This window comes from Colossoma macropomum, unplaced genomic scaffold (assembly GCF_904425465.1).
Source record: "Colossoma macropomum unplaced genomic scaffold, Colossoma_macropomum, whole genome shotgun sequence".
NCBI lineage: Eukaryota > Metazoa > Chordata > Actinopteri > Characiformes > Serrasalmidae > Colossoma > Colossoma macropomum.
In genome coordinates this window covers 30806033-30821264 of record NW_023494787.1, presented here as the reverse complement: position 1 = coordinate 30821264, position 15232 = coordinate 30806033, and the positions used below count along the sequence as shown (strand labels likewise).

At 39.1% G+C, this 15232-nt stretch overlaps 2 protein-coding genes across 2 annotated transcripts; both read left to right on the top strand.

Moving 5' to 3' along the window:
* The first annotated feature begins 87 nt into the window (after positions 1-87).
* Positions 88-7405, top strand: exosc7 (exosome component 7). The gene is made up of 8 exons (XM_036566888.1): positions 88-196; positions 1441-1542; positions 1971-2065; positions 3231-3396; positions 4153-4223; positions 5457-5580; positions 5691-5846; positions 7214-7405. Exons 1-8 carry the CDS (start codon positions 140-142, stop codon positions 7316-7318), a joined length of 876 nt encoding a protein of 291 aa, XP_036422781.1. The 5' UTR covers positions 88-139; the 3' UTR covers positions 7319-7405.
* A 2312-nt stretch (positions 7406-9717) lies between these two features.
* clec3bb (C-type lectin domain family 3, member Bb) lies at positions 9718-15230 on the top strand. Its single transcript, XM_036566889.1, has 3 exons — positions 9718-10088; positions 10861-10965; positions 13718-15230. Exons 1-3 carry the CDS (start codon positions 9992-9994, stop codon positions 14119-14121), a joined length of 606 nt encoding a protein of 201 aa, XP_036422782.1. The 5' UTR covers positions 9718-9991; the 3' UTR covers positions 14122-15230.
* Positions 15231-15232: the final 2 nt, after the last annotated feature.

Genomic DNA, 15232 nt, shown 5'->3' with positions numbered 1-15232 from the left:
ATCACCTCTTGTGTTCCTCAAGCTTGTATATTATTGGTGCAGAAACGTCCAGGATCCGCCTCCTTTTTTCGGTTTGCTCGGCGCCTTCTGATGATGTTCTCGTACGCGTCACTTCTTGAGTCCATGCTTTGAGAGAAACATGGCAACTGTACAAGTGAGCGAAGCTGAGAAAGTGTATATCATGCATGGAGTGAGGGTGAGTGAGAAAGAAGACATTATACACATATGCATTCTGTGTGCTTCACTCCTCCTGACTGTAAGTGAAAGACTTAGTGTCTTCATTAGGGTGTACTGGTAAGTTAGCTAACCGTCGCCAGCAGCATAAGCATCAGTGTTGTCATATGTAACTTAGTTTATATCTCGTTTATTATCTCATTCATCACTGTAATATAACATAGTTATACGTCAGTGTCGAGCCCACCTGAACTATTACATTTGTGCTTTATCCCAGCTCAGGTATTCAGGGTGTTAGGAGGTTGGCTCGAGCAGAAATGAATTAGGGAACACTGAACTAGACTTACGACTGAACTCTGGACTGTTAGTGATGTTTGCTTAACCATGTTATAGTGATCTTTGAAAAATCACCTCTTAAAAGGGAAATACACAATTTTTTTAAACAAAAATCTACATAATTAGATGGTTGAGATGTCAACAAAGTCATGCAGAGTGGTTTGGTGTGACATGCTCCATACTAGAGAAGGCTTACCGAATTGTTCACAGTTAGGTTAGATATACGCTGCCTGTTGTCTGACACATGGTTTATGATTATAAAGTTTTGGCTTATAATGTATTTTTTATCAATTTATTTTAATCAATTCATGGCAGAGGCAAAATAGTTTCCAAAGAGAATTTATTTTTTCAGATTTATTACTATTTTACCCTCATCAACATTACATATAAAAACTCAGAAGACACGTGTAGGTTCACAGGTGGTTTTAAATAGTAAATAAAATGGCTGTTTTTGTGTTGTAGACATTGAGACCCCTGGTTCCTATCACCACCACTGTAAAGAAATTAGAGTCTGCGATTGTCTCTACAATGAACCGATTCACATCAAACCTCTCTGAATGACTCTGTTTACATCTCAAGGATTGAATTATTCAGAAATTTTGAAAATGGTGGATTTTCCTTTAAAGCAGTCTTCATCAGCTCAGTACCTATTCCAGGTCAACAAATATGCTTTTTAACATTTACCCTCTAGTACTCTATTAATCCCACTCCTAAAGCAATAGCCCTGAGTAAGGTGGCCAGTTTAGGGTAGTGACTCCACATCCAGTCCACAGGGACTCTCTAAAAGTTGACATTTGCAGTCATTGACTCATTGATATTTGCACTCACTCACGCTTTTTAATATAACAGTCTGAGAGTTGTAAGTAGCTCAGTTGTTATTGTTATATTAAATGACCCATGTGCTGCATTTTATCATTGTTTTTGTGACAGGATGACTTAAGGGTGGACGGCCGTGGATGTGAGGACTACAGGCATATGGAGATTGAGACAGATGTGGTGTCCAACACAGATGGCTCTGCCAAAGTCAGCCTGGTAAAACTCCGTTTGGAAGTATATGTGAGCCTAGGTGTAGCTGTGTCAGTGGCCATAGGACACAAAGGGTTTAATCTAATGTTCCTGTGACTGATGATCACATACAGTCAGTGACTATTTAATTAGATAAGTTAGATAAGCCTACTCTGCAGATCTACCCAACAGACGGCTGTCATTTTTATAATAATAATTTCTAATCAACACTTTTTTGTGCCACTCTTATAGGAAGGCATATTTTAAAAATTCATATGTCTAAGTACAATGTTATAAAAGTAAAATACATGTATAAAGCATGTGATGGAAGACATGTGATTTTGGTGTGCAACATCCAAAATGAAAGGAGTTCTACAGGAGCTGTAGCTAATAAAGTGGCCACTGAATTTCTGTCTGGTGCCATCATAAAAGATGTGGTGTTGAATGTCTAACAGGGACACACGGACATCCTTGTAGGAATAAAGGCTGAGATAGGGAAGCCGCGGCCTATGGTTCCAGATGAGGGTTACTTGGAGTTCTTTGTTGACTGGTAAGCATGTTATGAAACTGATGCACTTATGCCAAGTTTTACTTAAATAATAGAAGTTGAGGTTATTTTTAAATTATTAAATTATTATGCTTACTAGTAATAACTATAAATTATTCAGTAACTACAGTAATTTTTTTCAAGAGCCACCATAAAAAATTCAGGAACTACTATGACAAATGTCAGCTATATAGTTATAAGGGTTATGTAGCTATCTGGACCTGCAGTTTAAGGGGTTGAGACTGTATCTGTTGACTTCTATATATTGTCTTCAGGCCCAAAACTTTTCTCATCGACATATACTCATCTGAAATACAAGAGGGAATTCCAGGGCTTTCTCTATGTAAAGGAAGTTCTGTGTCACTGCTTTCTAAACTTTTTTCCCCAGTACATGCAAACTTATCACCTTTTGGCAATATTTGATGTTTTCATTAATGAACGTGCCTTTTATGTGAATCGTGTGGATTTGCTACATTTTTAATTTTAAAATTCTGGGAGAATACTTCCTCTCTCCCAAGAAACACAGCTCAGCAGCAGTGTACGATAATTATTCGGCCAATTCAGAGATATAGTATTTCATTTTACTAGGCCACTCTGAACTGAGGTAGCGTTACTGAAACTTGAACAAATCGCTATATTTTGTGAGCAGTTAAGTTTAATTTCCACATATTCTGACTTCTTTCTTCACTAGCTTTCAAACTGTGGGTAAAAGGTTCTCATCATAGTTATTATAAATTGCTATTGTTAGCAACCAAGACAATCAGCTTCAATTTTGTGCGTATAAAATGAATAAAATTAATGTAGAATGCATTGATTTCAGTGATTTCGGGGTCCAAGCACTGTACATCTTATGGAATCAGAAGAGAACAAATGATGGGCAAACTTTTTAGAATGGCTTTGTTTATAATAGATGTTGGGCCTCAAAATAGCATAGTGAGCTAAAGATTTTATCAAATAAATATCACACAGAATATAGTACAATATTTACACATTACTTGTTTGCATAGTTGTTGCACTAACTTAATCATTATGCAGTAATTTCTCCTTTATATTAGTCTCAGAATACACCAGAATTTTCATGTTAATATCACAAAAATTCTCTCCTAGGAACGATGCCCTTTTTTCATTGCTCGTGAGTTTTCATGTCTGTGTCCCTCTTCTTTATTAGCTCAGCAAATGCCACGCCTGAGTTTGAAGGGCGTGGGGGTGAGGAGCTGGGTGTGGAGCTGAGTAACACACTGTACAAAGTTTTCAATAACAGACACAGCCTGGACCTGCGCAGCCTCTGCATCTGCCCTGGAGAGCACTGCTGGGTCTTGTACGTGGATGTGCTGGTGAGAAACACTGCCTCAGCCATGACAGTACAGCCTCAAGTTTCTTGGAAGCTAGTGATATGTTTTTTGCTGTCATAAGCACAACTCCAAGTTTGAAGCCTTGGAAAATGGCGGTGATAAAGAAAAAATGTTAGGCTATATGAGGTTCTTTGAAGCCAGCACTTAAAAATTGTAACTTTGCTGGACACTGTTGAAACAAATGTAGTGGTATAAAAAGCAGAGTATTTCACTATAAATGCATATATGTAGTCTAGTAAAACTGGCACTGTTTAAAAACATTCTAAAGTAAAATGTGCAGTATCATAATGTACCTAAACAGTAGGTACAGTAATTGAAATCAGTTAATTAAAGCACATTGTTTACATGTAGCAGCATTTCACTTTATGACTAAATTCACAAAATGCCATAATGATGCCACTGCTAGCAGTTTGCCTCCCAGTAGCCTGATTATGAATAAAATAAGCTGTCCAGATGTTTCACTTGTACTTACACAGTGTCTGTGTACAGCAGCATTTAATTCTCACTGTGTGTGTACTGCTCTGGCACAAACAGTGAGACACAATTTGAAATGAAAGATGGTATGTGGGGTTACCAAAACCAGTAACATTGCAAAATTTACTAAGGATCCTTGTGGCGTTCAGAAGTGGTAGCTAGTGGGGGGAGCTGGAAATTTCTTCGTTGTCTTTTTTTTTCCAACTGGAATTGTGCCTCTGGAATTTCCAGTCCATGTCAGCATGTTGTCTGTCTGTGTTCCAGCTTCTACAGTGTGATGGAAACCTGTTTGATGCGATGTCCATCGCCATAAAAGCTGCTCTCTTTAACACACGGTAAGCAGTTTGCCTGTGATAAACACAAGCAACGCTCACCTTACAAGCTTTATTGCTCAGTTTTGATTTTTTGTTGTGCTCAAATCCAATATTCCTGGCTTCATCATTCACATTTGAATTTGTAAGTCATATCTATGTAAACACATCTCTATCCTGAAAGGTTCAACAGTTGCATACACGTATTTTGTCATTAAATTTGCAGCTGCTGACATGCTGCACAGTAGCGTGGGGTCTAAAACAGCACAAGTGAAAATCTTTCTGTTTTTATTCTTATCTAATCAGATGTTATTTTTCCATCATAACAATGAAACAGAAGAAGAAGTTTGTGCAAAAGCCTCTGACGAGTAGAACTAAGTCCCCCATTAGATTCATATCAACACATGCAGGAAAGGCCTCAAAGGGGAATTCCAGCGATTTTTCAAAATTTCTGCATAATTCAGTCATAAACAGTGTCATCCAGAGTGTTTTGTTATGAAGTCTTGATTTTAGAGAAACCTACCAACTTAAATTTCTGTGCAATGGTGGTGATAGAAAAATAGAAATGTGATAGATGATAGAAAAAACACATGTTTTTAAATATTTACTTCTTTTTTTAATTAGCCAGTGAACTTACACATGTCTCCAGGTAATAATGGTAAAATAGTGGTAAATATGAAAAAAAACAAGTTTTCTTTTGGGGACTACTTTATTTCACAACACCCTACTTGTACTACTCTGCAATGAATGTATTTAAAAATATGTGTTAGACCATCTTATTCCCCTTCCCCTTAAACCCCCTTAGACCATCTTATTCCTTATTCCTCTTAAACATGGTTAGTGACAGAAATTTGCTAGAGTAGTGATCTAGAAGTAGTGCAAAATGTTGAATATTTCTTCTTCATTTTACTCATACCTTTTCTTTGTTTTGATATGTTTAGAATTCTGCAACTTTCTGTTGGTCATTTCCAGGTTTAATTGAAAAAATTCCAAGATTTTCAATTTTGTCTCAGACCTTTGGACCACATTTATCTGATCTAGGACCGTATATGAAAGTGTCTAAAATTTGATTTGAAGGTTAGATTTTTGTGTTCACTCAAAATCTCTTTGTGAAATAAGTTTATGTTTAACCCTGTAATGTGAACATTGTCACTGAATCATTTTGTTTTTCTTGTCTGGAATCCCTGTATGGTTTGAATGATCCCTTCATGGATACAGATTCTCAGTGTAAAATGGTTTCTGTTGCTGTCAAAACAGGATTCCCAAAGTGCACATATCAGAAGATGAGGAGGGAGGAAAGGAAATTGAGCTATCCGATGATCCTTATGACTGCATGCGTCTCAATGTGGAGAATGTTCCCTGCATCGTAACCCTGTGCAAGGTACACCTGCAGCATCACTTATTGTTTATCGGTTCTTCTTTATGCCTTTATGGTTGTTTTTTCAAAATAGCTTGCACAGTGTGAATTGTCTGTGTGAATGTACACCACAGATTGGCCACAGGCACGTTGTGGACGCCACTCTGCAGGAGAAGGCCTGCTCTGTGGCCAGTCTACTGATCTCAGTCACCCACAAAGGAATGGTGACTTGCGTGCGGAAGCTGGGAGGGGGCAGTTTGGACCCGGACAGCATCTTTGAGATGACAGAGGTCAGCAAGCACACAAACACACTTTCCAGGTCAAATGACATGGTTTTGTTCATCTTCTAAGTGATAATAAGTGAAGACGTCCTTTACAGAGAACAGTCTTCTGCACATTTGATATACACATTTTTACGTAAAGAATAAAACATAAAATGTGGCCTGTGCCAGTCATGACAAGTTTTATTTTTTATGTTTTATTTTTATTCTATATAATAAGCTCAGTCAATAAATAGAAATTGTACAAATTGAACTAAAATTTGCAGAAAATGCCACATATAAGTTCTCTGTAGAGGATGTGCACTTATTTTCACTAAAAAAGTGTAATTTGATCATGAGTATTGAAACTTTTGCATATGACTGTGCACAAACAAACATAAAAATAGTTCACGGACAGATTATAGAAATCCTTGTTTAAAAATGATGTTGGCAGGTAGAGACTTGTTTGTAGGCCTTTCAGGTTTATTACAAAATCACTCTACCTGAGCTGAATGCTTATCTGACCTGACTGCAGTCATTAGCCACTGCTTGTTTAGTTTTCACAAGATATATGAGGCTAACTTAGCTAACAAGTAATGGAAGCTTACACTGCAGCACTTCCCAACCCTAAGCATCATGTGCATGCCTCAAACTGTTGTGTTGTTAAAGCTACACTATGTAAGAGGGATTTGGCGGTTAGAACATTCTGTAATCCTGTTGACTCGTCTGACCCCTCATTGAACTGATAATTTGTTTGCGGGCGTGTTGAAAGAGTTTTCAAGAACTCGGTCTTTGTGAGCCTGCGTGTGTGACATTAGTATGTAAAGGCGTATGATGTCCAAAAAAAAGCTCCCTCGAAATCCAACCCAACACCTCTGACTTTTGAAATTATTTCAGGCTTTACAGGGTGATTCATTACAGAACAGGCAAACCATATTTTTGGTTGCTTTCTTTCCTCACTCAGTAATTTCAACAAAAAAAAATCTTACAGCTTTAAGCTCAGATAGGCTTGCCTTTTGTCACTGTTGGAACAAAACCTCATATCTCCAAAAAGGAATCTTTACAAGAGAGGGAAAAACATACTTAACTTTTAATAGACATTTGGAATAAATAATTTCTTCAGTAATGATTTTTAACCATTTTCATTGCTCCCGTCATCATGAAATTTTGACACAACCTTAAGGCCAGCTGGCAATTTCAAATTATGTCAAAAAATGAAAAAGGTTTTGTCCCTATAGCAATGTTATATGGTTTCTGACACTGTATGACTGACCGTTTATTAAATGGACAAAAGAGACTCTGAGTGACCTTTCACAATGGAAAACTTAATGATGTTTGTAAGACGTTTGAAAGTGTTCCAGTCAGTGCCATTGCTTTTTTCTTATGTGTTTCTTCAGACGGGGAAGCGAGTAGGAAAAGCTCTTCATGCGCCTCTCATGGAGCTGCTGCAGAAAGATGAGAGTCTTGGCAAGAAAAGACAGAAAGTAGGCTTCCTGGCATAGTACCAGCTCTCCTCCTTTTGTACCTGTTTTTTCCTTCATTTTCTTTTTTTACTATTTTAAACACCAAATAAACTTTTGCCTTTTCAATGTGGTTAATGTGGTTTTGATTTTGGACATCACCAGAACACCATTCAGTGTCCTCTGGCAGGAGGAAATAAACGTTCTGTTAAGTTTTTCCACTTATAATTTTACGTTATGTAACAGTTTTTTTCACTGATGTCCCTCAGTGACATTAGAAACCCACGGACAGAGTGGCAGCATTTTTCAGTGCTTTAAACTGAGTTTTGGAAAGAGGATTTATCCATTTACAGTTTCCAATTTCAGTGTTGATCTCTGGATGTTGCTTATGCCAAATGGAGTACGCTGCTCAGTAGATTAGTGCTACTCTGGAATTATATGCTTTTGTTGAATGGTAGAAGAGCCAGTGTCTTGCTAAAACAGCTGAAAGTGGTGGCGTGGTGTGAACGGGTGGTTCCAGTGTTTTTCCGAGCAGACACAAGAATCTTTCCAATGGTGTGTTAATTTCTGAGCTCAGGAAATTAGTGTCTGTGAATGGTGAATTCATTTCTTCCACCTCTGGCAGAATGTGAAACAAAATGCCGTATATTTACAATAATTTGTTGCTGCTTGATTTATACTTATATTTAAATACCACCTCCATTAAGAGCTAGCATAACAGAGATAAAAATGTAGAGGAAGGTCTTAAAGGCTAATTTTTTACCTTGTTGCTTCATGCCAATGGTTATATTTAAGTATGATTCAGCATACCATGGCATTTAAAAGTCAGAGTTCTAATTTTTTACTGTAATCTGTTTACTGTAAGCTACAAGGCTTAGGTGGAGCAAAAAGTAATGAAAGCTTATAATCCACCCATTAGCATCATGCTAACTGTAAGGCGTCACATACCTCAAACTACATCAAGTTGTTAAGTAATCTTAATTAGTGGAAATATGTGGTTGCTGACATATTGTTAACTTGTCTATAAAAATGAAAGAGAGTATAAATACAATTCAGACTTTAAGACAGCTGGTACGATAACTGTATTTATGCAACATTTTGTCCATTTTGAATTTTTCAAGCTCTTCCTTTAGAGGTATACCCGCAAATTGTAACATTACCAAGTAAGAGAAACTAGTGGAGGCCAAGAGTCATTATGCAGCTCAAGTCCTGCTAACTGGTTAACCACAATAGCACTTTAGCACTGGAAGAAAGACAGTGGAGAGTGTATCCCAGTGTTAGGGCTGATGGGCGTCTCTCAGGCCTCTCCCCTGCCACGTGTCGTCTGAAGAGGCTCCAGCCCGAGACAGCAGCTGAAGGCCTGGATCTAAGCCACAGCTCAGGACAGGACGGCTCCAAAACAAACACTGTCACTGCTCAGCAGCCTGTGGATCTCTGAGTAGATGAGACAGGTCACTGGCAGAGGAGGGTTATAGGGAAATGCTTTGACAGTGCTTAGATCTGTCACGTTGGTGGTAGTGCTCAAGTGACTAGGGCTGGTTGGTTACTTACCATTCTTGCAGGATATCTATCGAAAGTTACGGAATACTAAATTGCCCATATACCAAAATATTCATGTATCTTATCATGCAAAATAATCCAAGAATGAACAGTTTATTTATAGAAGCATATTTTTATCTTTGTACACAGTCCTGTACCAACAGCACAGACCACACTTAATTAAGACCATTCTTACTTAATTTGATTTCCACTTGAAATGGCATTTAAGTACAAGCTATTTATTTTTCACCCTCAGGAAAAAAAACAGAAAACATATATTTAACAAAAATTGCATCCTATTTTCCAGTATGTCCACTTCACCTTTATGACAGCTTCCATTTTCAGGAGACGTGCTTTCTGTTTTCAAAGAAATCTGCAGGGATACTTTTCCACACCTCCAAAATTCAATCTTACAATTTGGTTGCATTTTCTTCTTCTCACAATCAAAGTAATCACAAACACATTCAGTGATGTTGAGGTCTGGACTTTCTTTTCTCAGTAACAGCTTCTTGACAGCTACACATCCTTTCAGACCCGTAGTGTTCAGTTGTCTTCTCACAGTGGAAGGATCGACAGAAACACACAGCAAAGAATGGAGCTCGACTTTCTCTTATCTCTCAAAGATGAAAGCTTTAGGTATTGTTTATCTTGTGTGGTCCTCCGGGTCTGGCACAGTTGTCTTATTTTCTCTGTATTTTTAATATTTTTTTAATTTCCAGTTTTAGAAGCTCTTGTTTTTTACTTATTTTCTCCTGGGTTTCCTCTTGCTTATGTAAGTGGATTATCTTATATCTAGTGTTTTCAGAAATAGCAAATAACTTGTACTTAAAGGTGGTTTTGACTGGAAATTACATATGAGGATGTCTCTGACTTTTGTACAGTATTGTCATGCGGATGAGTGAGTGCTGTGAATGTGAATGGGTGAAAATGTGGATGATCGGTGAAGGAGAGATGCAGATATATTGTTTGTAAGTGTATGGCGAACACTGTATGAGTGTGTGTGCAAGTCTGTGGATGAGCACCACGCCTCCAGGCTTCTGAGGCAGGAGCAGGTTTTTATTACAGTAGTTTTCCTCCCAGAGCTAGACAGAGAAGCGTAAATCCCCTTTCCCTCACAGAAACAGCTTCACTGCCACACACTCTCTGAAGCCAACCACTCTCTGCAAAGCCTTCAGCATGGAGCTCAGAGTTGCGTGTCTCCTGATTGGAATGCTCCTCATCCAGGGATCAGACCAGCAAAGCGCACCCAGGAAGAAGCCCCAAGTTAAAAAGGGTAGGGAAAAGTGCTTTTGTATACCCTGTGAATTGCTATAGAATATTTCAGCTTTTTAATGCAATGAATTGGCTAATTAGTTTACGAGATTCTCACAAAAGCCCATATGGTAAATTCTTCTGTGCATCTCACGGTTGGACTGCTTGCTAAATTTGAATCTCAAAAATAATGAATGCATTTTGCTGAGGTATCCATGCATTTCCAAATTATTTTTTAAGGGTTTGCTTTGAAATGAATTAAGTATATTGTCACTGTCCAAAATGTCTACACATCTCCAAAATTGTAACTTTACAGTAATTATACAGGAGAAAGCAAAACATTTTACTTTTGAATGTAAGTTAATGTAAAGTGATTATATTCCAAGTCATTTTAGAGCATTTGGATTGGTCAATATTGTTACATGATGTAAAAGACAACTCATGTTCAAATTATGTAGAAAAAAAATGAAGATATATGTTGTTTTTGAACAGTGACAATTTGTAGGATTTTCACAAAACTCAGGAGTTCTTTGGTGCATCTCAAAGTTGGACAGGTTGCTAATGTCCAGAATAAATAATGTAGCCATGTATTATTATGGGCATTAGATTAATTAATTTTGGATTAACTGATTCATGGATTTTTGCAGTATGTGGCAGTACCTTTCCACACCTCAACCAGTTTTAGCTGGAATAGCATAAACGCCGAGATACAGGATGTTCTTGTGGTCTTCTTTTGGAGGCTACTCTAAACCACCATTATTCTCTCTCCCTCCCGGGCTCTCTCTCTCTCTCAGCCTCAGATGTTCAAAGCACTACTGCCATAGAGGAGCTACAGAAGCAGATCAATGACATAGTAGCAGAGATGAACCTGTTGAAGGAGAAGCAAGCTCTACAAACAGGTTAGAAATACTCCTAATGTCATTTTCTTAAGAGATGTGCTTTCTGTGTCCTTTCCAGTTCTCCAGGGCTGAAGACAGGCTGAGCATTCAAGCGATCAGCCAATCAAAAAAGAAAACTAGATTGGACTCGACAGACTAGTCATTTTGCTCTATTGTTTCCAAAATTCTGATTTTAATGAATGTTTGTCTGCTATTGACATTTGTATTCCCCCTTTTAAATCATTATCATTTATGACAACACTGCAATTGTTTCCACTTTTCCCTATATACAAAGATGAGCCAAAACATTATAACCACTCACAGATAAAGTGAATAATATTGATTATGATGTCAAGGTCTGGAAAATATTAGACAGTAAGTGATGAGTCAGATTTCGTAGTGGTTGGATGCAGGAGAAATTTGCAGGCATGAAGACCTGAGCGACTCTAACAAGGGCTAAATTGTTATGGCCAGACGACTGGATAGAAGCATCGCCGAAATAACAAGCCTTGTGGTATGCTCCCGGTCAGCAGTGATACTGAGAGTGGTCAGAGGAGGGAAAAACCACAAACCAACATCAGAGTGTTGGCCACCCAAAGCTCATCGATGCACAAGGGCAATGAAGGCTATTCCATCTGGTCTGAACCGACAGAAGGGCTACTGTGGCACAAGTCACAGAAATTTGTGAATATGTCACAACACAATGCATGCATATGGTGCTGCACTGCAGCAGACCAGTCAGATTGGCCATGCTAACCCGTCCACCGTCCCAAGCGTCAGAACTGGACCTCAAAGCAATGGATGAAGGTTGCTTGGTCCACTGAGTCCTACTTTCTTTTACATCATGTAGCTGGCTGAGTATGTGAACGGCAGAGTATGTGGACAGTGTTTACCTGGAGAAGTGATGGCACCAGGATGCACTGTGGGAAGACAAACTGGTGGAGGGTGTGTGATGCTCTGGGCAGATGTGGACGTTAATTGGTGGACATCAATGTGGACCAGGTAAACTCTTTCATAGCAATGGTATTCCCTGATGGCAGTGGCCTTTTTCAGCAGGATAATGCTCACTGCCACTGAACACATTGTTCAGAAATGGGTTGAGGAACATGACCAAGACTTTAAGGTTGCCCCGACCTCCAAATTTGAAGCGTTTGTGGGATGTGCTGGAACAAGAAGTCTGATCCGTGGTGGCTCCATCTCGCAACTTACAGGACTTAAAGGATCTGCTGCTAACGTCTTGGTGCCAGATACCACAGGGCACCTTCAGTTCTCTTGTAGAGTCCATGCCTGGGTGAAGAGTTCTTTTGGCGGCATGCAGAGGAGCAATGGCATATTAGGCAATGTTTTGGCTCATTGGTGTACATTATGCAATGCATATAGAGATATATGTAAAGAGCAAATTTGTGAACTGGACCTGCAGGCACAGCTCATAGTGAATAGAGTAGATTTTGAGGACTTTGTAGGCTCATAACTAACTTTGATCTCTTCCAGGTTGGTCAGACATTAGAAGGTGTTCCTAAGAGAGTTCAAAATCAATGGGGACCTATTGAGAACTTTCGTGTGAAATTTCAGTTCGTAAAAGGTTCATTCTGTTTTTCTAACAGAGAAATGCACTCATTTTCTTAACATAGCATGCTGCTGTCATACATTTAATACTGAAATTCCAGTTATAGGACTTTGTAACAGTGCCTTATATATGCAGTATTGCATCAGTGAATGTAAATTGCTTTACTCAGCCAACCAATCAGTGCTCAGTAGCTGTAATCCTATTGCAGAATTATTGCTGTGTGCAGACTTATAAGGCATAAGACCTTGAAGATGCTTGGTGTAAACGTGTGCATTTGGGACAGACTCATGTGATGTGCAGGCTCTGTACCGGAAGCAAATTCAGTATGTGAACTCAGAATACAACCATAATGCAGCTTAATGACGTGTTAAATTAATAAACAAATGCATTTTACTCACATTTGAACACGTTCCTCTTTGCCATGTTGAGCTTGAGAACATTCTTTACTGACTATCCCACAGAGATATGATACATATCGGAACTCTTAATGGCTCCTTTCACACTTTTACTCAATCCTGAACTACATACTGCAAGCGCACTAAAGCAAAACCACAAAAACAAGTGTAAAAATGATTTAAATGAAAGTTGGGTCACTGTTCTGAAAGAAATCATAGCAAACATTTAAAGTTTCTGTTGGTTCCTGGTGGTGTTCAATAGTCAATAATGGTATTTGTGTTTTCCTGATGGGTTGATATCAGACTGTAAAGGACTCTTCTTCTGTTATATGAAAAACATGACTACATGACAGCAGAGGACGTCCAGGAGTGAGTCCTATGAATGGGGTGAATGGAGCTAAATGGCTAAAAACAAAATAGTTTCTAACCATTTTTCCAAAACCTTCCTTTAATTTTAAAGGATGTATTTTTAGAAGGACGTATTCACTAAATGTGCAAAGAAAACTGTGTAATTCGGTTTTTTTCTACAGTTTTGGGCTGTAGGACACTAGCATTACTGCTAATAAATGCTGATTGGTTGGCAAGCGGTGATTGTGGCTTAAACTGCGAGCTAATTGGATCGTTTTCTTGAAGGGCAGGACTTTCTCCAACAGACGCCATGTTGGGCGTTACGAGCTTCCCATCAGTGAGCTGCCTCCTCCTTTATAATGTTTCAATCCTGCTGCTTCTAATGGTCTCTTTTCAGCAGGGCAGTGTTCTCCACACAGTCCGTCTAAACCTTGACCACACTTACTCTATGTTTATTATTTAGTTTGCCTGAGAGGGAAAAAGATCCACGGCAAGTGTTTCCTGGCCGAGTCGCAGCAGAAGAGATACCACACGGCTAGTGAAGACTGCATCGCTAAGGGCGGCACTCTGAGTGCGCCCCTCAGCGGCCTGGAGAACGAGCAGCTCGTGCAGTACGTGCGGGAGAGCCTGGGCACGGACGCTCGGGTGTGGCTCGGGGTCAACGACATGCTGTCCGAGGGTGTCTGGGTGGACCTGACCGGCTCGGCCGTGCGCTTCAAGAACTGGGAGACTTCGACACGCCCCGCACAGCCTGACGGGGGAACCGCGGAGAACTGCGCCGTCCTGTCCGCCTCGTCCGGGGGAAAGTGGTCTGACGAGAGCTGCCGCGTGGAGAGAGCCTCCGTCTGCGAGTTCAAAATCGTCTGAGAGGCGAAGGTCTTCCTTCAGCTCTCACTGTCCTTTCCATTAGGTTTTACTTTCCATCGCTCCTCAGCAGCGGCCTTGCCAGCATTGTGTGGGCTCACCCGAGTGTTCCTGTTCCTTTTGTTGAGGTTTTGGGCAGAACTGAGATGGTCATTACATTCTGTTTTCTTTGTCCTCATAAATGCTGTCACGTTTCTTTGAGTGTCTAATTATACAAGTACAGTTAAACAGTACAGATTATATGTGTTGCAGCTCACTTTGAAGGATCAGGGTTAAACCAGAATCAGACCTCATGGTCACTAAATTATTAAAGAGGGATTTTAAATAATTGGTGATTGAAGGATTCCAAGGATTCAAAATTTCCACATAATTCAGTGATTGAGATGTAAACAAAGTTATTCAAAGGGGTTTGATGAGAAATGGTAGAGAATCGTGCATAGTAGAGAAATTTTAGACCTGGATTTTCTCTACAGTGGCGGTGGTGATGGGAACTCGGGGTTGTGATGTCAACATAAATATAGACATTTTATGTACTGTCCAAAGCCGCCAGTGAACCTACAGGTGTCTTCTGTGTTTTTACATGTAATATTGATAATGGTAACTGTTAAATCCAAGACATGAAATAAATACATACATAAATAAGATAATAATAATAATAATATTATTATTATCTTTGAGGACTATATTTCATGTGTGTATGGCTCTGCCATGATTTAAAAAAACAATATTTTAATCGAATACCTTCTCAAAATTGTTGTAAAACGTCCCAGGCAAGAACGTATTTCTAACTATTTCATGCAGTAATGTTTCTTAAGGGAGCTTTGAAGCACTAAGACACCTCAGCTGTCTGGTTCCCATCACCCCCACTGTGAACAGTTCCACACCAAACCACTCTGAATTACATTGTTTACTTCTTAATAATTTAATTATGAAAAACATTTGAGAAATCAGTGGAATTCTACTTTCAACTGGCTTACATTCACCAGTGTGTGTTATTCATAAAGACTCGTTTTTGTGTCCCCTTGCTGGCTAAAAATGCTGCAAGCTTTTTTCTCACTTTAGCTCTTCAGCTACTGATCAGTACAATAAAGATTATTTCAGTGCTAACTTTACA